We start from the raw sequence: 25,070 nt of genomic DNA on the forward strand, positions 1-25,070 counted from the left end.
TTCTTTGTTGTGAAGCAGATACAATTGTCTCCCATGGTATTGGTTTGTTCACTTAAAAAAGCTCTCCGTAAGTGTCTGTCACAGTTGTGTCTCTGTTATTCATAAGCCTGTCTGTCTTAATTTAATCTACTTTGAGACAACATGGCCTTTACCACTCATCCTTTTTAAAACGCAGACAAGAGAATAACACATTAATCTCTTGAGTGTTGAACGGATGAGGCAATGTGGAAATTTGATTTAAATATTCTTTTATGACTGATCAGAGGTAGCAAAGTTGAACAAACATCTGTATTCCCCAGCAAGATCCAAACTATTCAGAAAGCTTCGAACAAAGTGTAATGTTGTAAGGTGTTTGCTTAGATGGTAAGAGACATCAAACACAGATCAAGAGACACATATAATTAAAGAGAGTTCCTTGTGATCTACTTTGGTTAATTAACTCCTCAGTAAATCGTTAGGACTGCTGTAATAGACAATACATATTCAACAGTGACTGGCCTTTCCTAAGGAGGTCTCGAGTCAGTCTTCATAAGAAGGGACCAAAACATAAACACAAAGAAGAGTAAATGCGGAAAACAAGAGAGAAACAAGAAAACGGGAGATTAACCTCCTCCCCCAGAGCTTGAGCAGTGTGAGAAATCCTTGGTTCTGATCCATTTCGAAAACCAGATTCTGGTTGGGTAATCTGAGCATCATTGCAGACAGACTCTAATTTCATATAGTGCAGAATCCCCAGGCTAAAAACGTTCTCTCCTGTGATAGCGATGCCAATTGTTAAGAGTTTTTGAAGTGGTTTCATAATCAGTGTTTTGGGCATCCATATTGCAGGAAAACTATCCATTTTTATAAGCATGCAGGTTGTTTCTCTCTTTGGCCAGTTAAAGCATTGTAAGTGTGTATTTGGGTTACAGGGCAGAATTCTGAGTTTCTAGACCTATAGGAAGTAGGACACACAGATTGTACGTATGTATTGTCCAGGTCTGAGTCTGATTTATTAGTCTATGACAGGAGCTGTGCCGGAAAGTGAAAGGAACCTCACATGCCTCACATTTTACATAACTTTTTCTACACTCTTTAATGTAACAATCTAATATCTGCAGAATTACTGGCAAAGTAGGCAATAATACTGCTTCAAGTTATTCCTCTCCTTAAGCCAAAAACTAAAGTAGATAAAAAAATACTAAAGTGGACAAACATCTTAGAGATAGTTTAGGAGTCCTAACAGTTTCTTAAGCAGATTTATGAGCAACTTGCTATCTGCTGCCTTTGCCTATTTTTCCTGGTTTTTCCTGTGGACTGAAATTACTGTGTCTGTGGGCCTTTTGTTTGACTTGAGTTAAGTGAATGATGTTGCCATCGTATGTCTATAGTAATACTTGTTCCACCCAATGGTTCAGCTGTAGCATGTGCTATAGTCTAGAGCCCTAACCACCACGATCACCATCAGTACAATAAATACAGAGGCACTTTTTTCTACATTCAACAGTCTCACCTGAGAAATACTGATCCTCCCCGTGAAGCACAAGCTTACTGTATATCTATTGCCCATTGTCAAGAAGAGCAGTATTCTGTACATTCTGTCAGCGTTTAAACCATGGTTAGTAGTGGAATCTAACATTTTAACTTGCATGTAAGCAGATGATTCCAAATACTGCCAAATATGTGGTACATGTAAACATAGCGATTGTACTCACTCGTGTAATGTTTATACAATGATCAAAACGACACATATTTTAATGGTGACAGCCACTTGACCAAAAAAGCTTGTGTTTTGTGCAATTCTGCAGGGACTTTTCACAGAATAGGCAAAACGTATCTGTTAACCTACACATTGTAGTCTGACTGGCAGAAAAAGCTGCTCTTTTCCTTTGCACTTACTGCAGTTTCCCTCACTTGTTCCCTTCAACACACCATGTACTTCTCTCTGGGTCAAAGGCAAGACTGTGAATTACAAATGCAATCGTGAATTTCCTGCATAGCTTTTGCATATCAACAGTTTTTAAACAAATTGTGTAGGGATTTTACTTACCTGTGTTTGTTGACTCAGTTCTGTTTAGTATGTGATATGGGGTGAAATGAAAAACCTTTCCCGACTCAAAGTACCAGAGATCCCTGGACCATGCGAGTATATATGGACCTGGAATATATATTTATTTTTAGCTAAGAATACAGGAATATCACAACACAGTTAACATGTTTCATGTATCTATATAGTTGCTGAGGCATGACATAAGTAAACAAGAAACTCAAGTTTCAAGGAACACCTGTGTCTTGATTGAACTCCAGATAGCACTGAAATATGAGCAGTCTAAACGATTGGAGTCGATGACCTTTCTTCATGAAAGCACCAGATAAAAATCAGACTTTGTAGAACAAGCTAGCCATCGCTAACCACCATGGCTTTTCTGTGTGCCTAATGTTATTATGAGTCGTACAAAAATCCAAAGCTTGGAACAATAAACTGGCAATTCTAAAACTGATTTCAAAAACTAATTTAAAGATGTGCTGTTGAAATATGTTTCTGATTCAAAATTCAAATGTTAGCCAGCACGAAGATGGGTATGTCATTTTGTTTACAGTATGTACTGTGTATACAGCAACATCGCAGAATGGATTATAGTGGTGTAGATGTAGAACACCTCTATTTACTGTGAGATTTAAAAGTAGGACCTCTATACAGAGTTAAAAGGGCCACGTTCAAATACTTGATGTTAAAAGGTATAAAATATGGTCAGCTTATTCCAAACGTTTTTACAAAGTCTAACTACATAATTACGCACAGTAAAATTAAGACTTTGATACATTCCTTTATTCTGTAATTGTATGGAAGAGATTGAGAAACATACAAAACAAAACCATGTTGAACATTTCTATTTTACTTATCAAAAACAGCTTAATGTCATTTTTGTCCTTAACATTGTGCAAAGCATTTGTTTTTTTTTAGCGTCATTTGATATAGGTTTTTGACTGGTATCAAATCTTGAAAATTTCAGTGTTTCAGTTTCGCACATAAACTAGTGTAGTAAAAGGTTTCAACGAATGCAATGTAACTTTTTTTGTTTGTTGTTTTTTTTTGCTATTTTGCTTATAGGAAAAAATTGTATTAGTTCTAAGGAATATTCATACAATGCCTGAATGATCTGTGGGCCTTTCAGCAACGTGTTTTGATTGAGTTTGCTAACAAGTAACTATTATTGCTGGAATCGTGTTAATAACTTTTCAAGATGTACAGTATGCACTACGAAAACCCTTTGCTTGGTAGAGTCATTAGATGCAGGAGCAGTTATGTTAAATAATTAAAAGTGGAATGTTTATTCTGACAATGCCACCTCGTACTCTGCTACAGTTCTGGGGGTTCCCAGAGCATAAGCTTCTTTAATTAGGTGAACAACTGTAGTGTCTTTGTACTGACATAATAGACATAATTACTGCTCTTGTGTTTTCAAACAATCAAAACAGATTAAGGCAAATAGGTGAGTGAGCCATTAATAAACTGAGGTCATGATATAGTGGGATTTGAAGTATATTTTGAAACTATCAAGTATGAGTTCAAAGCAAACGTCTACAACATCAGGAAAGCAAACGGGAAGGAATAAGAATAATGAAGGAATAAGACAATTTAAGAGAAATAGCCTGAGACAGAATAGATATGGTATTACTTGAAAATGGATGGCACCAGTTTAAACAGATATAACTTGAAACACAGAGCATGTTTATACCGAGAGTCAGCTAGAAAGGAATATACCGTAGGAGGGAAGCTAAAACAAATGATTAAAAGTTCTTTCAACAAAAAAGAGCATTAAGGATGATCTAAAAATGTGTCCAAGATGAAAAGATTAAATTTGGTGATGAAAGGGAAATGTCAAAATAAGATATTAATGTTTTTTTTCCCCCACACAGTGAGCGAGCCACGTTTGTAAAAGCAGGAAGTCAAGCAAGGAGACGTTTTCCTCTAATAAGGCAATCAAGAGTAAACTAATTTTGTTAATTAGTTTAAACAAGAGCAGCAACTGCTAATTGCAGTTTGAGCTCAATAATGACCCCTTCTACCTCTGTCACAGAGCTAATGAGCCACACTGTATTAAAGATCAGATCTCCAAATCACCAACCCCAGCATAACCTTATACAGTATGTGATTACTGCCTATGTACAGTCCCATTCGGTCCATATCCTTGTGTCTTCATCCCGCAGTTTGGTTAGTGCAGGGGTTCCCAACAATACGGGATGGACTCTGGAAGCTCACATCACCCTGGAGCAGGTCCATTATGTGGATCACTGTAATGTACGAGCAAATAAGTACAGATTGTGCAGCAGGCATTTCACCACAGAAATGTTCCGATGTGATCTGACTGCAGAGTTAACAAGTAAATAGCATTTATTGGCAAAACCTACAGAAATCGAGAGCGATATTTCTGTTGAATTAAGAGATGTATTCACAAACCTGCTTGTTTACAATGTCATAGGGCTGTAATACATCACCGGAAGTTTTGTTGCCTCGTTCTGAATCGCAGAATATGGCATTGTGCACACCTAGAAATTGTCTGTTTTGTGATGCAAATTTGGAGGTTTTACGCATGAATGTGTACATTTTGCGTTCATTGGGATTTACAATGCATTCGTCAGTGCTGATTCTTTCTAACACTTTCTAAAATACAGTTCCAGTTCCCCTTTAAGAAAATATTTTTAAAAAGGAACTGCTTTTTTAAAAAGTTAGAGTTGCATTTGGCCAGATTGGCTTTCACAAGGTTGGACCATATTAATTGAAGCTGAGAGGTTTTCTGGTTTGTGTGGTCAGACTTACTATTTAGGGTCTTCTGTTATGTGTGGAATACTTGATGGTTAGCTCTAAGTGACAAATTGCTCTTCTAGACCTTTTTAATAACTGCAAAAGGGCTTGGCTGAACTACTTAGGTATCAGTTAGAAATGTGAGAGCTCAGTGACAGTAAATCCAGGCAATGCTGGGATCCTCTGTCTTGAAAAGCTTGAATAAGTTCTTACCACTTGTTCCAGAACTACATATCCTAACACTTAGTTTGCCCTATTTTATTGCTCCCCTCAATACAATAGGAGTGCACGATATTTAATTTGACTTCAGTAAGCTTTGGCCTGATCACAGCATTGAGCACCGTAGTGTGTGAACAATTTGACATACAGATTTGACTGATTTAACCTGCTTGGAAAATCGAATGCAGGCTCAGCCCGACCCCAGTGAAAGGCCATTGGACCTCCCCAACTCCCTGTCCAGGCCCATTAGCCAAGTCAGTACCTATACTTCTATTTAGTTGGGCACTGCAAGGCGGAAGTCCTCTCTCCACCTTTAGATAGAAATGTTATAAATCCACAGGTTACTAAATAATAACATAGTGCACTATTACACAGAGATATCCAAGAATCTGCAAAATAGCTTAAACCTAAAGCAATGTGTTTCACTGTGAATCAAACATACAGTACAACACATAGTAAGGGCTATACTGTAAATAGGGCAGAACTTCACCATGTATTAGTTGTATGTGACCAGACATCCTTTAAAGGAGTGGTACAACACAAATTAACCCATTGTAACTTTAGCCCTCCCAGCATCGAAATACCTGTTTTTATGTCTTCAGCTTTGTACAGAACCAGTCCAATCTACATTTGCATTACCTGGCAATCAGCTTTGGAATAAAAGCTGGATCTAACAGGCTAGGTATGATGAAGCCTAAAAATAAGAAACAACAAATGACTCGCGCAGGTAAATTCCGAAATTCCAAAATCTTCTAAGTGATGTTTCTTGCTCTTTCGACTACATTGTCTCTTTCATATTTGACATTCAGCCTCTCAGATCAGAAAAGGTGTTTACAGAATGGGGCTGCTGTTCGACTAACTGTTGTTGTGTTTCACAACAGTCATTCACATGTTTCATTTGTCCTTTCCCTTTGAACCACAAAAAAATGTGTGCTGAATAAAAATATCTCAATGCATGTAAAACTCAAGCTATAAATAACCAGGAGTGAAGCAGAATATGCAAAGCAAGTCGTGCAGTGAGACAGAAGAGCCTCTGATGTCCTCCTTTCTATTTTAGAATTTTCTGCTCTGCATATGCCATCCTTTGTGTGAAAAAGATATTCAAATGAATGCTAAAGAATAAGGCAAGACTACATTTGGCATTTCAGTGTCAGCTTTCCCAAGCAACACAAGGTTAATTGGTCATCAGACATTGAAGCACACAGCTGGGGCCGGGGCTGAGGTGGAATCGAGCTCAGTCCACCAATCAGCACTCACCATATAACCCTTAGCCTTGTGAAGAAAAAGCCTCGTCAGAACAGCACACACCGAGCACACTACACTCCTGCCAACAGTCAGGCACAGGTCTGAAACAGTTCCTTTTCATCCTGGCACTGTAGGGAACACTGACGAAACACAACTGGGGGAATATTTTATTAGGCAGCCAATACCCTGTCCAACCATAGATGCCAGATCACTAACCCAGTTCAACTCATTCCTGGCATAAAATCTGGAATTTCCCCATTTTAGGAAGACCCCATAGAGAAAATGTGTTAAATCCATAAATATTTCTTCTGAGAATCATTGAAATACACACATATTATATAAAGTATTAAATATAGACTTAATCAACATGTGAATAACTGTTATCACATCTCTAGGTTGTGTATTCTAAGACACTGAAAGTATATTGCAAAATAGATTTGACATTGATTCAAAGATATACGGTACATTGCTTTTAACAGTATTTTGGGTAACTAGAGATTATTTTCTTGTTTCAACATGCTAGATCGTGCTTGAAATGTTTTCTTAAATGTGAGATTCGGGGATACAAAATCTTCCTCGCAAAAATTGCTCGAGCATTATTGGATATATTTTTGAAGTCTAGGAAAACAGTCATTAAGTCACAAAAAGTTATAAGAACTATAATTAATTTTGTTCCTAGCCATTCTTATTTCACCATTTTCCTCCAGAGATAGGTGCTAAGTACTATAAAAGGGATTTGTTAAATGTTTGGAGGTCTTGATTCTAACAAGAAAAGCAGACACATTCCTTGTTTTTTTATGTTATATCTGGGGTACTATAACTCTCATCACATAAATATGACATATGTAATATTGTTCAAATATCCACCCATCCATTTTCTAACAGGTTCATCCAATTCAGGGTTGTAGGGGAGTCAGAGACTATCTGGACAAGGCTGGGTACACCCTGACTCCGACACCAGTCCATCGCAGTGCATGTACAGACGCAGTCATGCACAGCAGGGTCAATTTTCTCAGAAGACAATTAACTCCACACAAACACACTGTAGGTACAGAATTAAACCCAGTGCTCCGGCAGTGCAAGACAGCAATGCCAACCACTGCGTCACTGTGCCACCCTTGTGAAATGTAATTTGTAAAATAATATTCTCCAAAGCAATTAACACCTTATTACAGTGCCAAACCAAGCCTGCTTGTGCCATTCTGTGGCTGTTACAGATTGGCTTTGCATGACTAATGGAAATACCAGCAGCACTTGATAGAACCCCCTGGGTTTCATTGTGAAACACTTTTGGGACAAAAAAAAACATTTTTACAAAATGAGAAAAAAAAATGCTTGCAATTTTACCTCGGTGGTAAATGCTTTTCTAGGTGCTGATAGATGCAGTATGTGACTAGGCACCTCTCTTTAAAATGTTTGGATATACTGATCAGCTGGTCTGCAGTGTTCATCCTTTGGTGTTGCTTTCATTTCCAAGCTCTTTGTTTTAATGATCCCTGAGACCCCCCAACGTCTTTGGCAAACCTTTCTTTCCCATGAGCCTTTGTACAAAAGGGTACTTCCGTCATATTGTCATTTAAAATGGGCTTTCTCAAGCTTCTCAGAACAAATCGAATGCCAAAAAATTCAATTCAGTTCAGATTCGGGTACAGGGCAGGTTCCAGACACTACTAACATAGACCAGACTCCGGACAAGAGCGAGTATTCACCCCTCAAGAACTGAGTGTTTGACAATCTTTACATCTTGTATTCAACTTAAGAATGCCATTCACATTCCACTTTTAACGTGCTGTCTGCATCCCCAGTGCACATTGTACAACTAAACTGCAAAACGTGGTTACAATCTGTTGAGTGATCTGGCCACAGTGGAGGAGATTGAGGCCGTTATTGGTGCCCTGGGTGAGATGTATTATATTGGAATTCGAACACCCATAGCAATGTAGTTTTGCTCATGAGCTGCTGTGGTTGAGGGGGCGAGCCCAGGAGGAAGGGGGGAGACATTTTTAATTTTTTTTTCCGCGGGGGAGGGAAGATGTGTTGGAAAGAGGGGCTGGTGGGAGGAGATACATGTTCTAATTAATAAATATGACTGTAATACAAAGCATCTTCAGTGGAACAGATGGTCCAGGGAAATCAATTAAGAATACTACACTTAATCACAGCTCTATAAACAGCGGAAAAGTAAAGCCTAATTGGATGTATTACAAGATGGAAATGTGATGTTTCTTTTAGTCCTGGCAGCTGATGTGAGCCAGCAGCTCCAACTGGATAAACAGCAGTTGTCGAGCCAACAGAATCAGTCAGGCCTGTTGATGTGTTGTTGCTAGTAGCTGTTTTATCATCAGTGGGGTCATTGTTTGGTCATATGTGACAGCCAAGATTCTGTGTCACTGCTCTGGAACACTTTGTTTCTTTTCTGAGGAGTAATTCTGGTGTTCTGCTGAATTGTCTATAGAGCATATTGGGTCAATGGCATTGTGTGCCAGCAGTATGCCAATGAATGTAAATTCTCTTGGAGCCATCATCTTTCTTCGAAGGTTGAGAGTATCCAAATATTGAGCTGGAATGCCAGAGGAAAAAGCACAGACAACCGGAGATGGCACACTTATAAAACTTTTTTGGAGATGCTTTGACTTCATGCTGCTCAATGTGGAAAACTACTCCTAACTAGTCCTTTTCATTGAGCTAGTGTAATACGTGCTTTGTATAGATCATGCTAATGATCAACTAAAGGAACTATTTGTTGCAAAGTTCTCCAATAGAACAGATTTGTGAATTGATATATTTTAGTGTTTGGAAGTTACTAGTGCACCAATCTGACTTTCAGCAGGAAACTTTCTATGGAATGATGTGTGGTTGTTAGGAAGTTTTGTACTCAAGCAAAACATTTTAAAACTGCTATTTATTAAGTGAGTTATGAATACAGTGGTATGTTCTCTCCAAGCTATTGTGCAATATTTTATTACTTCTATTTCTCAGAAGACATAGTGAAATATATTTCTCAGTAGAGAAGCAAGGCTAGTCCCGTTCAGTACTCGGAATTGTGCTGCTTTTGTAATTTGTGTTGATCAACCAGTAGGTGGCAATCTTCCAAAGGGAGCAGGGACACAGTGCTCTGGGAGATGCTATTCTTTAGATGAGAGATGACACCAAAGACCTGAGTACTTGGTCATTACAGGCTACTGACTCCAGCATCCTGGCCAAATTCCACTGCAGACTTGTACAATGTGGCATACATTTCCCTACTTCTGCTGCTGTGCAGAATGCATATCAGATGTCTCTTGGGTGGGTGCTGTACTTCCGTGTGAGATACAGTGGCTCTCCTCCAACATGAGATTTGTAATAAAAAGTGCTATACAAGCACAGCAATTATTCTTAATTATTATTAATTAATCGCAGCGCATTAAAAGACAAGCACTTAATGTTTTTCATTTGAGTGGCATAATTACTCTGAGACCACGTGAGCAGAAAACAGTGCAATGGTTTACTGCACACACAACGACATCATCATCAAGAACTGTATAAATAAGTTGTTTGTTTTTCAACGTGCCATTACAGCTTCAGTTCAAACATGTACATTTACATTTATTTTCTTCCAATTAGGTCAACATGCCGGTGTAGTAGTCTACACAGCAGCCTCACAGCATTTGTGTCATGGGAGCAGGTTCTGGAGAGAAATGCCTTCCATGTGGACTTTGCATGTTGTCCATGTGCTCATATTTCCTTCCGCTTTCTAAAGGCATGCTGGGTAGGTGAATTGGTGTATCTGCATTGTCCTTGGGGGTTCAGTGTGTGCAAGACCAGCACTGGACTGGTCTCCTGTCCAAGCGTAGTCCAAGCTTGAGCCCTGTGCTTCCAGAAAAGGCTCCAGGCTGCTGTGATCTTTGCCTTGAGTAATTGGTCCTGTGATAATAACTGGCTGAATATTACTGACACATTGAAACGTCTGTTCTTTTGTTAGTTTGTGGGCAGAACTTTGTGAATGTTTCCTAATCGTAAAGCAAGCAGTACCTTGACTTGTGAAAATAGAGACCATATATATAGAGTATCATGTGATAAACGTAAAGTATATTAAAGTATATGGAATTCTGAAAAGCCAGTTTCTGTTTTGTTTGAAGGAATTGGGAGAGGATCTTCCATACTCTGTGAGTGCCCTCTGCTGGCAGTAATGTCTGTGAGTTAGGTGATCCCTGATTCAAAAGAGATGGGGAGTCTGAGACATTAATATACATTAATTTTGGAACATTGTCATATTTTTTCATGCTGTTTTTGTTTTTATATTTTGTTTCACTCTAACGTATTTTTAATATTTAGTGGAAAACAAATGTACACTGTAAACACAAACTGGATGGTTGTGAAAGTGGATTCTGCCTATTCCAGTTATGCATGAAGTGTTTTTCTATCTTGCAGTTCTAGTAAATTAGCAGGACCTCAGGGTGTGTCCCTTACTCTGCCTTATCAGTGCCGATGGTTCTGCATTGTAAAGCTTCGGGCTCTTAAAATAACAGCCATAGAAATTCCAGCTTCTTTTAAAATTACAAGCATGCTGTGAATATGCTGTGAATATTTCTGTCTTGTAAAAGTGATTTACAATGAGTCCTGGCCCAAGGTTAATGTAATAAAATGCATATTTGTAGCTCGGTTTTAATGTTCTTCTTTACCTGTCTGATGTGCTGTGCTTTGCTGTGCCCTCTTGTATCCCAATGTAGTTGTGAAGTAGATTTAGATTCAGCCAAAAGCAGAGAACTGCAGAAGGTCTGCTTTTTCCAGATCTTGAGAATTGCTGCCCAAAACCATGAGATCATTGTCCCTCTAACTTTCACCTGGAGTAAAACAACTAAAACTGAACCTTTTTGTCTGTACGAAAAACCTCACTTTTACTTGTTTACAACACCCACCTCTCCGAAAGGAATCTGCTGAGTTCTTGTTCCACGGTGTCCCTTCACGTCTTCAAGTGGCTGTTTGTCTGCGTGCTACCATCACACAATTTCACCCACACACAATTTCACTGGGGGTGTTGTAATTGTTTCAATGCATGTGTTATGCAGATTAATGCCTAACAAAACCTAGAACCTCAGCCTCCATCAGACCTACATCCACAATACACAACTGATCAGCAACCACAACCACCTAATTAAACTCAAACAAAGTATCACCTGAACACTAATGGAAGGTGAGAAAATTCTGTGTGGAGTTGATTAAGAATTAAAATACAAATACTGGATCCCAGAGAAACTCGTCAGCTGTCTATAATGTATGTGGCTTATCAGTTTATTAATTAATGTAGCTTTTTAATGTACCAATTTAGATGGAATCACCCACAAATGTACAAAGACCTTCTGAGTGCCTTTTTTTCTTTTTAGTGAACACAAAATGTTCTAGCGTGAGTTATTAACAGGAAGGGCAACTAATAGTCTCCTAATTTTTATAAAAAGCTGTCTGTACTTTTATCAGTTGAAATGAAAATTCTAAGACAGAATTGTTATTGTTGATTTTTCTGAAAATTGTGCTGAGGCATTTCATATGTTAAGTTTGATCTGATCTGAAGAGATACTATTGGTGATACTATTTCTGTGCCTATATTGCAGATGGGCCCACATTGAGCTAAGTCATGTGTGACTAACTCCACAGAAGCTCTGTTGTCAAACAGGGCTCTTGCCAATGTAATAACCTGGTCAATTTCCCAGCATGGGTTTATCATTCTTTTCTAAAAATAAAACATTTTGTTTTTGTCTACAAAACCCTTTTTCCAGGAAAGACATGGGGTTTTATTGTGAAGGTAAAGTTGTTTTGTTTTTTACTTTTTTCATCTATATCACCTTGAACCTTCAGGTTTGACCTTTTTAGATGTGAAGAGACAAGCACAACAGGTCTTTTTGATGTAACAGAACTCATTGGCACTGAGTCTGTTACGAAAAATGACATGATAACTTGTATTCTCCCACCACTGGGTCATTTGGCATAGCCGAATTAGCCTCTGTATGGAAAATGTTGCTGTGTGGCTCTGGAGCTCTGGAGCTATCTTTGAGAGGCTATGATCAATGAATGCACAGAGCTAAATACATCATACTACTTGGACATGAAGCATCTAAGAAAAATCATGTTTCTTTAAAGATTGTCTGGTGTTGGTGGACCAAGGAGTGGCACCTTCCCCTCTGAAGTCCTAGAAATATGCAATTGTCCTCACCCCTCCTCTTATCTAGTATTTCTGATCATATATGGCAAATCCAGTGGCCCTATGTTTAGGGCAATTGTCTTGGAAGTAGGCTCAACCCTGAGACTCAGACTAAGGAAACTGGGAAGCTTCAATTTTAGTATGCCGGGCTGGTTTGTAGTGAGATTCATTATCCACTTCTAATGCCTTTTGTGGCAAAAGGGCAAGAAACAATTAGGCTGGTTGCGCTAATTTATCTTCTTGAAAGGAAGCAATACACATTGGACTGACATGTCAGCGAGGAATCTGAGCTAGGGATTCTGTGGCTTGAGCTGGTATGTTGCACAGGGAAAAAAAATTAGGCTGAGTCACGGGTGGTGGACTGTATGAAGTTTTGGCCTTGTATCTCATGAACCATCTTGATTAATGAGGATTGAGAGTCCCAAATGTTGGAGCTTGTAATAATTTAATTGAATTGAATTTCATCCAAACTGCATAATCTTTATATTACTCTTCACTTCATCTCCAGCGCTCAAAGGGCGGGTAATGAAACTAGTGCTTTGCTGTGTTCTGGGCCAGGCTCTGTCAGGATTGTGCTTGCGGGGGTGGAACAATGCCCTTTATAATTAAGGACAAAGGGCGACACAAGCGATTGTCTTTACTGTTATCCTTTTCAGTGTCCAGTGTTTTATGACAACAGTCACACCGCATTTATATAGACTGAGTGTTTCATCTTATTTTTAACCCAAATAAATATGTTACCATATACCATCCCTCGTGGCAGCACTCTTTTTATGATTTCTTGGGCTAATTCCTTTTCCTTGCTGTCCTTTTTGCTCCCTTGTTATCTCCTCAGTTTGGGTTTTGGCTGGGCTAGCTTTTTTTCTTTCTGTTCACCATACCTCTGTTTCTTTCTCTCTCTCCACCCTCCCCTTCTATTTCCTGCCTTCCTGTCTCTGTACTACTGTGCAATAACGCGCTATAATCCTCCCTTTCTACTTGTAACTTAGGGTTAGTTTAAGGATTCTGCACTGACAAGTCCAGTGCTACTATTAGAGTCAATATTCAAAAGTCACCCCAAACACCTACAAAAGCTACAAAATGATATAAAGTAAGGAACACAAGGAAGAAAGCCTTTATTTTCCACACCAATAACTGGGAAGGGAGGTGTACAGCATGGGTTACTGTGTCTCTCAAATGTTAATGCTAATTTTGCACACACAATAAAGCGGTACGTTTAACAATACCAAAATAAAAATGAAGATGAAAAGAATGACAAATAACTTTGTAAGCCTTTTTGTCTGTATTTTTCACCAAACTCCCTCACAACGTACACTGACAAGACTGGATTCCTTCCAAACAAAAACTCCAGAAATCCAGGCTCAGCATGCCTGTGGAGCCACGTGCTCACCGCAGCTGCACAGGAAAACAGAATTCAGAAAGCACAGATTACTATTCTTAACCTCTGGGTGGATCAGCACTCGTGCTCTTTCTGCTTTTATTGGAAAGAGGGAGCAGCTCAGTATCCAGTCAGTCTGATTACAGTGGGATATCTGGTGCGGTGGGTCATGCATTTGTCACGGTCAATGAAGAGACTGTTGGCCTTGCAGGCAATCTCCTTCTCCAGTGCCATGCGGGTGTCCTCCAGGTTCCTCAGGGACTCCCGTGACAACTCAAGCTTCTGCTTCAGGGCCTCGATGGAATCGGTAATCTGCCCCACCTCGCTAACCAGCCTGGTTGGGAAAACGGCAAAGAAATCAGTGCAAAACATGTAAGCCCTAAAAAGTCCTGAAACTAAGGCAAACAACTTTAAATCAAAGAATCCCAAGCGCTTCGTAGTAAAACCCCACATGAGCCAGTGACTATACAGTGCGGCGCAGCCAACACTGGAAAGTAAAACAGCAGTTGTGATGCGGCTTCATTTGCATGATGGCTGGATGTAGCTATATTGGTTGTAGTCAGTCTGGATCCAGCTGCGTTTTAAGTACAAACATTGCTCCAACAGCAAAAAAAAAACATTTTAAAAGAAAGTTTTATAAGTTTTATTATATGCTTTACAATCTAAACATTACCTATTTATCATCATTTTAGATATTCAAGTATCTATGTAAATCTTCCTCTATTTTAATTCGCATCTTTATATCATTAACAATTAACGAAAGACTCTTTGTTACAGTATATCACTACTTGTTAACCTGACTGTTGTGTATGGGTGTGAGAGAGTATATAGTTAACACGTGTAGTTTTTTTCTGGGTTTGCTTTTTCTGAAATACCCTTCTTCATTGTTTTTTCCCCACGAAAAGAGCTGACCTGAGCTGTGATGAGTCTCGGCAGAGCTCCATGTTAGGCCTGAATGATCTCTGGTACAGCCGGGACTGAGCCACCTTCATTGGAGCCTCCTTATCTCTGATAGCCTGCTGCAGAGTCACTATGTTCTTCTCCTGACCACCTATCTGCTCCAAAATCTGACGGACACAAAAGGGACATTTCCTGCACTCAAATGCAGATCTCTACAGGGGACAAAGTAAGCAGACATGTTACATCTACATCCCCAAAACTAGTGCATATAAACACTAATAGCAGCATTTTAAAACTCTGGGGTCTGATGCTAAGTAACAATAATTCCTTACACTTACATACAGCTTTTCTGGACACTCCCCTCAAAGCCCTTTACAGGTAATGGGGATCCCCTCCCCCACCACCAGTGTGCAGCCCCACCAGCAGCCAAACTGTGCCAGTGCACTCCCCACACACCCGCTAGTGGGAGGGAGGAGAGTAATGAAGAGGCCATGACTGGTAAAGGCCAGGGGCAAATTACTCTTACCCCTAATCTTATCACGAAACACCCTGGGATTTTTAATGATCGCGTCAGGACTTTTTTATAGTATATTCACAATACTGGCATATTAGGATCCACATGGACCACTGGGTGTGCACCCCCAACTGGTCCCACTAACACCTCTTCCAGCTGCAATCTTAGCTTTCTCAGGAAGTCTCCCATCCAGGTACTGGCCAAGCTCGCAGCTGCTGAGCTTCAGTGGGTTGCCAGAAGTGAGTTTCAAGGGTGACATAGCTGCTGGCTAATGTCAATGTCACTGTAAAGCTGAAACAAAAATTCATGAGTTCAGACTCATGAACAAGAGTTCATTGCTCTCTTTTTCATGCGACAGCATTAATGTGGAACACAGTAAAAAAAAAAGTCTAATTTAACAGCACATTTTAAATGTGAAAATGTGACATTAAATTCTACTAAAGGTTCAGAGCCAAAAGATTCTCAATTACACGCCCATCTCTGCCTGAATTTAAGGAATTTAATTTCAGGACCTTATTGAAAAAAATCACACACAATTATTAAAACTATAGTAACACCACGCCTCTCAGAACTTCACAAGATAACTTAATGAAATCTCTTTATACAAAAACATCCCTTGGGTAAAATTTGTAGAATATGCCAAATTATGGAAATATGCCCATAATTGCCCCTTATTATTTAGAAATATCCAGTAATCAGCAAGCTGATGAAGTGCTCATTACTAAGACTGGAATTGTCTTTCAATTTAGTTTCACTAGATTATCTTAAGTTACATGCTGAGGTTCCAGCAAAACAAAGCAGTTGATTTGTCAATTCATCTACAGTATCAATTACATTCTGAGCACACAGCATACACTAGAAATCGGATTGTCCTGAAATAATTTGGGATGAGTAAACCAAAGAAAGACTCCTTGGCTACTGTGAAAGTTACATCTTCCATTACATTTGTACTTTTTTGTCTTTAAGCATTTGGGAGCTCGGCATTATGTTACTGTGAACTGAATTTAACGTTTCTATTTCATCTTTTGGCACCTGATCATAAACTTTATTGCGTAATGTTAAAAATGAAACAACTGAATATTAGAACCAATAGCATTTTCTTGTTTTTCAAAAATCTCAGCAGGTTATCTGTTCTACATTTACATTTGTGTTATGTTATATTGTGCATCCTGCTGTCAAGGAGTAAGTTCTTCACTGATGGGCTAGACAACGACATATAATGTTACAGTACATTCTAGAATGTGGGTGGCCAAAATATACATAGATATTTTATGCGGTACTTTACATTATGTGATTTATCTGCTAATGTTTACACTTTTCAAAATAGGCACCCTGAAGTGATTGCTCATAATTGCATTCTGAATAAAACAAAGGAGATGCTAAAAGTTGATAAGAAGATAAAAATTATCATTAGATTTAGCAATTAGATTCAGCAATCATACTGAATGATACTTCATTATGTAAAGTGATGTTAATGTGTCACATTATTAACTTATCAGTTGAGGCACAGTTTTTGGATTTCATAAGCCTAAAATTCTTAGACTTGCTGGAGCGTTCCCTTAAAGGGGAATAGACATACTGTAGATTTTTTTTGTAATCTAGCACGTGTAATCTAGATCCCTGAACTCTCCATCTCCTTCAAAGTCCCTCTAGATCCTTGCACTAGATCTAAATAGATGTGATGCTCAGTGATTGAGAAACAATGGTAAAAGATTTGACTTTGTTTTCAAGTTGACATAAGGTAAACTCTCAAACTGGTTATTTTTCTTGATCCCTGCTGTAACTCACTACCTCCTCAGATTATTCAGATCCTTACATTTCATGGTGCCTCAGTTTTGTGCTCATTTGATTTGGCACCAGGGGTCAGTTACATTGGAATTGGCATTGGGCATGTAAGAGTACATGTAATACAGATATCAACTAGCAGAGAGTTGGACAGAGACTGTGCCAGTTTGTCCTGCATCTTACAATTCTGTGCACTTGACAGAAATGCATTGATGTCCACCAACATTAACTTGCAGACCCAAGAACACTGTGGGACATTTTTCTCCATCTAATGATCTAGCCTACTTATTAGGCTTACAACAACATTCCCAAGTGAGTGTGGAGCTCTGACTGGAATTAGCTAAGAAGCAGCCAGTTGTCCAATTAATTGAGGATAAGCTCTAGAGTTTCAGAAGGACTAGGACCATGTCCATGCATCAATCTATGAAAGGCAGAGAACAAGACCAACAAATGTTTCCTGACTCAACCTTGTGTTGGTCAATGAGGGTGTTGCTGTGAGCTATCTCAGTGTCCACTGAGATACAAAATCAAGTGTCTTGAGCCTCAAGGTCAGAGCAGAGGCAGCCAACATTCCTGACATTCGATGACAGAAGCCCCCTGTTGAGGCAACGGGGGACAGGCCTGTCAAAACTAAGGTCTGTGTCCCTGAAGGTGGCGCCAGTGTACCACCACTTTAATGACGTGGCTTAGTCCCCTTCATCGAATTTAGGGATAGGTCACCATACTGCGCCAGTGGTGATGCCCTTCCCCTGTAGGAGATGACTGCATTCCACGTTGCAAGGGAAACATACATTTCCTTTACTGTGGGTTCCACAGTAGTTCACTGGATAGTCTACACGACTAGGGGTGGTGGATGTCATCGGTAGCTTGCCCTACACCTCTGGGCACGGGACGCGGCAGTACCTGATTCAAGTGCTGCTCCAGCCTGACCTTGGCTTCGTTCATCTCCTCGCAGCGCTGGGAAAAGGCCCTGTCCACCACGGTGCACTGAGCCCGCAGGTCCTCCGCAGTATCCTGAAGAACCCGGTCAATGAGGGCGCGGAGGCTGACGGAGGCCTGTTCCTCTCGCTCGGCCAGGACGAGGTTGTCCTGGGTGAATTTAGTCCACGTTTCATGTGTCGACACACTAGAGTGAGAAGCATGCAGAGAAAAGAAAATAACAGAAAATGCACTGCTTAGAAGCTGGAGTTGTTCGCTTACAACACTAATTACATATGCATGAAACTGACTGAGAAAATAGTATCCACCTTCCTTTTTTCTTTCAAGCACTTTCTTTTACTGACGTTATTCACTTATCTGGATTCATTTTGGAAAGTCATGGGGTCAATTTGTTTTCTTCTTTTTCTCAGATAGGAGCACAAAGGTGCAGAAAAGGCTGTCGGACAAAGTCGAGGAGGAATGTCTGCAATTTAACAATTTAACATGAGGGAGAAACGGGTCAGGTCTGAAACTCCTGTCAGCTCCAGCTGTTGGAGAACCAGTATTAAAATAAGGCAAAATTTCTAAAAAATCTACAATATTTATTTGAGCACACAGAACATAAAAAAGAACATAAAGCAACTAAATAAATTAAAGAGATCCTGCGGGCTCACTCCAGAACATCTGGCTCAATTAATTATTATTAATTGATCCGAGAATGCCATCCAGACTATTTTCGAAAGCAGACAATTTTTCAGCTATGATTGAGTAGCATATTTTAGATTCCCACAGCCCTTTCTGTAAAGATGTGCCAACTGGTTATATTTCTTAAATGTTTTCACTTCACTTCTCCTTCTGTTTTATGTCTAGGAATAAGGGTGCTTTCTAATTGTTTTAAAGTTTCCTTCTAATATATTATATACATGAGTGCAGCTTTTTATTTGGTGTGATTGTTGGGAATTGTATTCATAAAGTATCCACTAAATGCACACTTTTAAAGAATAATAAACATAGTCATGTACAGTATATAAACAAATATGATCCTGAAACTGTTATGCTACACAGCTTACAAACGTAATTTCACACAATTAAACATTTCGATCCATCCATACATTTCCTAACTGTTTTACTCTTTAAAGGGGAGCCAGAGCATATCCCAGCAAGCAACGGGCACAAGGCAGGATATACCCTGGATGGGACGCCAGTCCATCACAGGGCAGGCATACAGAGACACACTCACATCAGGATCACTTCTTCCCAGAATCCAATTAACCTCCCACCATGTCTTTGGACTGTGGGAGGAAACTGGAGCACCTGGAGAAAACCCATGCAAAGACTAGGAGAACATACAAACTCCACACAGACAGCACCCCGGGAACGCAGAGTCCCAGTGCCGCCACCCCAAATTACAGTATGTACATTTACACATAATTCACTGTGTTCACTGCAATTGAGATACATTTTCCATCCAAAACACCCACTTTTCTAATTGTTAAATATCTTAAAACTGGATATTTCAATTAAACGTCTTTGTTCAGAGGAGGTCTGTCTTTCTTTAAGGATGTCTTTCCAAGCCATGTTGCACCCAGAATTGCACAACAATAGGTGAGCTATCCCAAGTGCTATTTATTTACTGTAATACAGACTCTGCTGGAGACTAAATAACACTACCAAACTCATTTCATTTATTATGACCTGAGTGGTGTAGCACAATGAAGGATACGCTGTTTTTTTCCTCAATCTATTTGATTAATATGATTCGCCCAGAACAGAACCTGCTGTGAATCAGGATGCTGATGGACAGCATTGTTAATCTGATCACAGGGCTCCATGATGTCCTGTGGTCTCTGTCTCCTATTACAGGAGGTGAGATAGGCTCTGGCTGTGCGTTGAAGCTACAGGCGACCAGAAAGCTGTTTCAGTATTCGTGACCAGAGCATATCTTCTATTATATAAAATAATATAATAGAAGATATACTTTTCCCCGAAGAACAGGATGCTAAAGGCATTCCGTGACAACTTCAGACCTTCCAGGAACACAATCGAGTGCTTGTGTGATTGTGATTCACTTGCTTAGAAAGTCAGAAAAAAAACATTTTTTAAGATAGTTCAGGTGGGTATCTGCGTCAACATGTGTAGGCTGCAAAGGAACAAGTAATAGGTTTATTCCATGCTGAAAAAAAGGAGAAAGAGAACACAACCTTTCGGCCGTGGAGCCTTCTTCAGGTGTATTTTTTAAGATGTTGGCTTTGGTGCCGTGTTAACAATAATCACAGGCCACAACTTAGCCTTAAAAGGTAAATTAAAAAAAAAATTAAGGAAGGGAGGCCGTCACGTTTTGGAATCTTAAAAGCCTAGCAAGATCTTATCTTTTAATATATATCTATCAATTATTGAGACAAGGAAATAGATACAAGTGTTCTGTCTAGCTCCATCAGAGCAAATGAAATACTTCTAAATAAAGCAAAAACATGTTGTTTGAATGGTCCATAAGACCTCTATGAGAAAGAACCTAGAAGAAGACCTATAATAGGTACTGAAGAAACATGGAAACAAATGTAGGTGGTCTCTTCTCAATCATTCACCAAAGACGAAATGAATAGTTGACAGTTGACTAGCAACATAAGAACTGTTACAAAGGAGATGAGGCCACTTGGCCCATCTAAGCTCTTTAGCTGCTAGTGGGTAATTAATGAAAGATTAATGATAGTGCATTCAGATTTAAATGCACTATCACATAGATCGCACTTGTGTCATCTGGTTCAAGCTTCACTGATGATTCTACAGAAGTCCACAGGGTGTTTGAATTAGATCTCATTGGCTTTACCATCTTCTGCGTCAAATCATTCCAACAGTGAGAGGGACCAATGGACAGGTATAACAGACACAGTGATATAAAAAGTAACATTTTGTAGGGGTAATAACCTCATCATATTTACTTAAGTTCCTTTCAAATCATTTAAGTTAAACGTTAACTTGGACCTTTTGCGTGATTCAGAACTGTTACCCACACTTCTGCACTGTTTGGAGGATAAGTTCCTCTTTGTGTTAAAGGCTGTATTTTACAATAGCGTCCTGCATTTTATAATATAATGAAAATGATATTTTCAGTTCAGATGATCTCCAACCTTCTTAACTCAAGAGGTCAAAGCAAAACTGTGCAAAGTGTTTAGAAACTGATGATTTAAGGATGATCCAGTAACCTGCTGAACTCAGAGTACCCACCCTCCTTGAACTCATATTTAACCTCAAACAGCACTCTGTATTTATGTTTTGCTTTAGCATAAATTACCATTTGAATAGGACCCACCTGCTTTTTGTTGTTGTTTCTAATTGTACATGTACAACTTACAATATCAGACAAAAAACAAGGCAGGGAGGAACAGGTTTCAAACGAACATCCCCAACGTGTTACATCCTGCCTGTGTAAATATTGTCTTTGGATCACTTCTTACTTGTCTTGGAGCTTGGCAGAGTTGAAATGATACTGAATGTCTGCGCTCAGGTTGTTGTATCTTCCACACTGGTCGTCCATGTTGTAGGCTTCATACTTGTCAGACCAGTCCAGCTCCAGGGTTTGCTTGACATCTCTGTTTGACCTTGACACAGACTTTCATGTTAGAACAAGTAAGACCTAGGTTCCTAATCCAATTTACGTCTCATGTCTAATGACATGGGGAAAATGATTATCATATGGAGTTCTTCAAAATATCCACCCATCCACTTTCTAATCCACGTTTCCAGTACAGGGCACCAGGAAAGCCTAACGCAGCCGGCACAAGGCAGGATACACCCTGGACAGGACGCCAGGCCATCGCAGTCTTCAAAACACTAACATTAATAACATATTCGGCTGACACTTTTATCAAAAGCATCTTACAACTGCACCCATTTATACAGCTGGGTATTTGACTGGAGCAGTTCGGTTTAAGTATATTGCTCAAGGACCCAAAACAGTGACGGTGCCGTGCTTTAGATCCGAACCCACAATCTTTAAGTTTTGTGTCCAGAACCCTAAGCACTGCTGCCTCAGTAGAAATCATTATTACACCCCAGTCAAAATAATTAGAGAAATGTAGTTTTGCAGTATAATCTGAACTCATAGTATCATTCTACACAGCACAGAAGGGCAAACAATATTATATAGGATTTCCATGAGCTGCTAAAGGTTGCTCAAAAGCTTCCCTGAAAAGACAATAGCATTGGGCTTCTTCTTACATTTTAGCCTGCAGGTGAGGATGATCAAGGTTACCTTCAATAAATAGCAGGCGCACACACTGCAAATATACACTTTACAGATTCTCTATTCAAAAGGTTTCAGATAAAGAATGGAAAGTTAAATCAAAGTGACCCTAAGCATCTCCTCACCTTATCTGATTGATGGCTTGGTCTAATGTTCTCTTCAAAAGTTCCTGGACGTTCCGGATGAGCTCCACCTCCTACATCAGTTCAACAGATAAACACAACATGACTAGTATTTGACTATAAAGAGCCCCAGGAAACAATATATGGGCCCACTTGCCATTGTTAATCTTGAAAGCCCAAGTTCATTAAAGTCCAAGGCTTTCAAGGTTTGTTTTTGGTGTTGTAATGCCAAGGTAGGTCAATCAGAAAATCCAATAGGTTAAGTGCATTGACATTGAGGTCAGATTTTAAGTTACAAGATGTTCAGCATTGTACGCAAAACCTGTCATTCAGTTAGCAGTACAACCTGAATTCTAATGTCCAGTAAAATACTAGAGTGACTAATTCAAACTCTGAACGACATGAATGTACACATAGGATCAAGGGGATTTTCCAGGAGAGTGATTCTATAGAAAATAATCATCTGTATAAGCAAAAACAATACACAGATAGCTTATACTGTATATGACTCTTAGCCTATTGTGTTATATGACGTTCGGTTTCAGTAGTCTGTATTTTCTACATTTACATGTTTATTTATTTTGCTAATCCTTTTATTTTGCCCCTTTTCCTTTTGATGAGAATAACTGCTGCTTTAAGATAATAGCAGAGACAACACGGTGGCACAGTTATTAGCATTGCTGCCTGACAGCACTGGCGCTCCGGGTTCCATTCCACACCTGTATGTTCACCCTGTGTTCATCTGGGTTTCCTCTGGGCGCTCTGTTTTCCTCCCCCCAGTCCAAAGACATACTGCAAGGTTAACTGGCCACAGGAGTTGCAAACTGGCCCTGGTGTAGTGGGAGTGCGTGTTTGTGTGTCCTGCAATGGACTGGCCTCCCAACCAGTGTGTACCCTGCCTTTGCCCTGTTGCTTGCCGGGATAGGCTCTGGATGGAGAGTATGTACCTAGTATGTAGTGCTGGAGTGCCACCAAGTGGACAAATCGTTTACTGCAAAGAGAAGGAACAGGTGTCACCTGTCGGTTGCTGTGTTGGCTAATACTCAGGATCATACATATTGTGGTTCATATTGCCTCCCCACTGTCAAATATTTACTTCGTGAATTTGATCTGCTTTTTGCGCAGCGGTGTAATCTTCTATGCAAATGGGGGCTCCCTGTGTGATGTTTGAGCGCCTCAACAAACTTCTGCGTGAGATCACCCAGGTGGGGCTGCACACTGGTGGTGGTGGAGGCGATCCCCATTACCTGTAAAGCGCTTTGAGTGGAGTGTCCAGAAAAGCGATATATAAGTGTCAGCAATTATTATTATTATTATTATTCTTATTATTATCTGCAGTCTGCAACCCGCCACGGTCACGACACGCTCAGCTGTGGAGGGCAAGCAGGCGGGGCTCTGTCATGGACACACGCTGGGTGGCGGATGCCCAACACAAGCGTGCGCCTTTTTCAGCGTTACACAACGCTGGAAATCTTTCCCTCTGCGACCCCGGCAAGCACCGCCTACAGAAGAGAAGCTGTCGTGGCCGAATTTCTTCCTTGGGAGCGACACAGCCTCCCCCCATTGCCTGGTCTGCGCGACGGACCGGGGGCGGGACTGAGCTCGGGAACGGCGAGGTCTCACCCGCAGCAGCTCGACTTCCACGGCGTCCCTGACCAGGTCGGAGCCCAGCCGCCGGCCCCTGCACGCCAGGTTGTCGGTGGCGATGGCGTAGGGGATGTCGGCGGCGTCCAGCGCCCGCTCCAGGCGCCGCCGCTGGGCCTGCAGCAGCTCGGTGTCGGCGGCCAGGGCCTCCGCCTGGCGCTGCAGCTCGGACCTCCAGAAGTGGGTGTCCTGCAGCCGCTCGCCCAGCTGCCTGGTGGCCTCGGCCTGCGCCGCCAGCGTGGCGGCCTGCGTCCGGCTGCACAGCTGCCGGGTTTCCTGCCGCAGCCTCTCCGACCGGTCCCGGTCGGCGGCCGCCTGGTGGAAGGCGGACTGGTTGTTGTGATGCCACTCGTCCGGGGTGTACTTGGCTGAGCGGTAGCCCGCCGTGGCCTCCCCGGCGGACGTGAGCATCCCCTCGTTCACCGCAGCCTCCGGCGTCCCGGGCGCCAGCGGCTCCTGAGCCACCCGCCGGGTGTCGAACTTGGGTCTGGACGCTAAAACCTGGGCCGACATGACTGCTTGGACCTCAGTATCGCGTCCAACTCAAGTCACAGTGTAGGCATGTAGGCGGATCGCCCATGCATGTGCCTCGCAGGTGTGCGCGCCGGTACTTCAGCTTCAGTCTGTTTGCAGGCGATTCTTCGCCTCTGTTAGGCTGGCGTTGCCAGGGGTTTCTGTTGCCAAGGACGCGTTGCTAGGCCCTCCAGCGCCCATTCATGACGGGGTGTAGTTAGCGAGAGGGCAAGAGCGCGCAGAGGCGACCGGACACCCACATGCTCATGGTCGGTTACTGCCGGCGGTGCCATGGTAACTGACGTCCTCTGAGGGACCGAAGGACACCGTCTTTCCGGGGAAATGTTTGTGCTGGTAAAGCAGTCAGGAACACGTGTCTTCTTTATGCAGCCAGCTCTTTCCTCTTCAAATACAAACACATTCGCCGTTGACAAAGGAATGCAAATATTTGGCCGCTGCTGGCTGTTGGGATATCCAGTGCCTGGCAAAAAGTACATCCGCACAGTGTATTTCGACTGTGTTGCTTTGAAGCAACGATTCATCTGTATTAATACACAAAGCTATTCCACACATTCGAAGCGAATATAAAAATGGACTAAAATGGATCATTAAGGAGAAAGAAAAATGG

At 40.9% G+C, this 25,070-nt stretch overlaps 1 protein-coding gene across 1 annotated transcript; it reads right to left on the reverse strand.

Moving 5' to 3' along the window:
- Positions 1-13,516: 13,516 nt before the first annotated feature.
- tekt4 (tektin 4) lies at positions 13,517-24,618 on the reverse strand. The gene is made up of 6 exons (XM_006637040.3): positions 23,909-24,618; positions 22,289-22,359; positions 21,376-21,519; positions 17,906-18,128; positions 14,716-14,870; positions 13,517-14,137 (listed from the first exon to the last, which is right to left on the reverse strand). The coding sequence occupies exons 1-6, from the start codon at positions 24,440-24,442 to the stop codon at positions 13,924-13,926; spliced, it is 1,341 nt and encodes a 446-aa protein (XP_006637103.2). The 5' UTR covers positions 24,443-24,618; the 3' UTR covers positions 13,517-13,923.
- Between the last annotated feature and the right edge of the window lie 452 nt (positions 24,619-25,070).

This window comes from Lepisosteus oculatus, chromosome 19, assembly GCF_040954835.1.
Source record: "Lepisosteus oculatus isolate fLepOcu1 chromosome 19, fLepOcu1.hap2, whole genome shotgun sequence".
Classification (NCBI taxonomy): domain Eukaryota; kingdom Metazoa; phylum Chordata; class Actinopteri; order Semionotiformes; family Lepisosteidae; genus Lepisosteus; species Lepisosteus oculatus.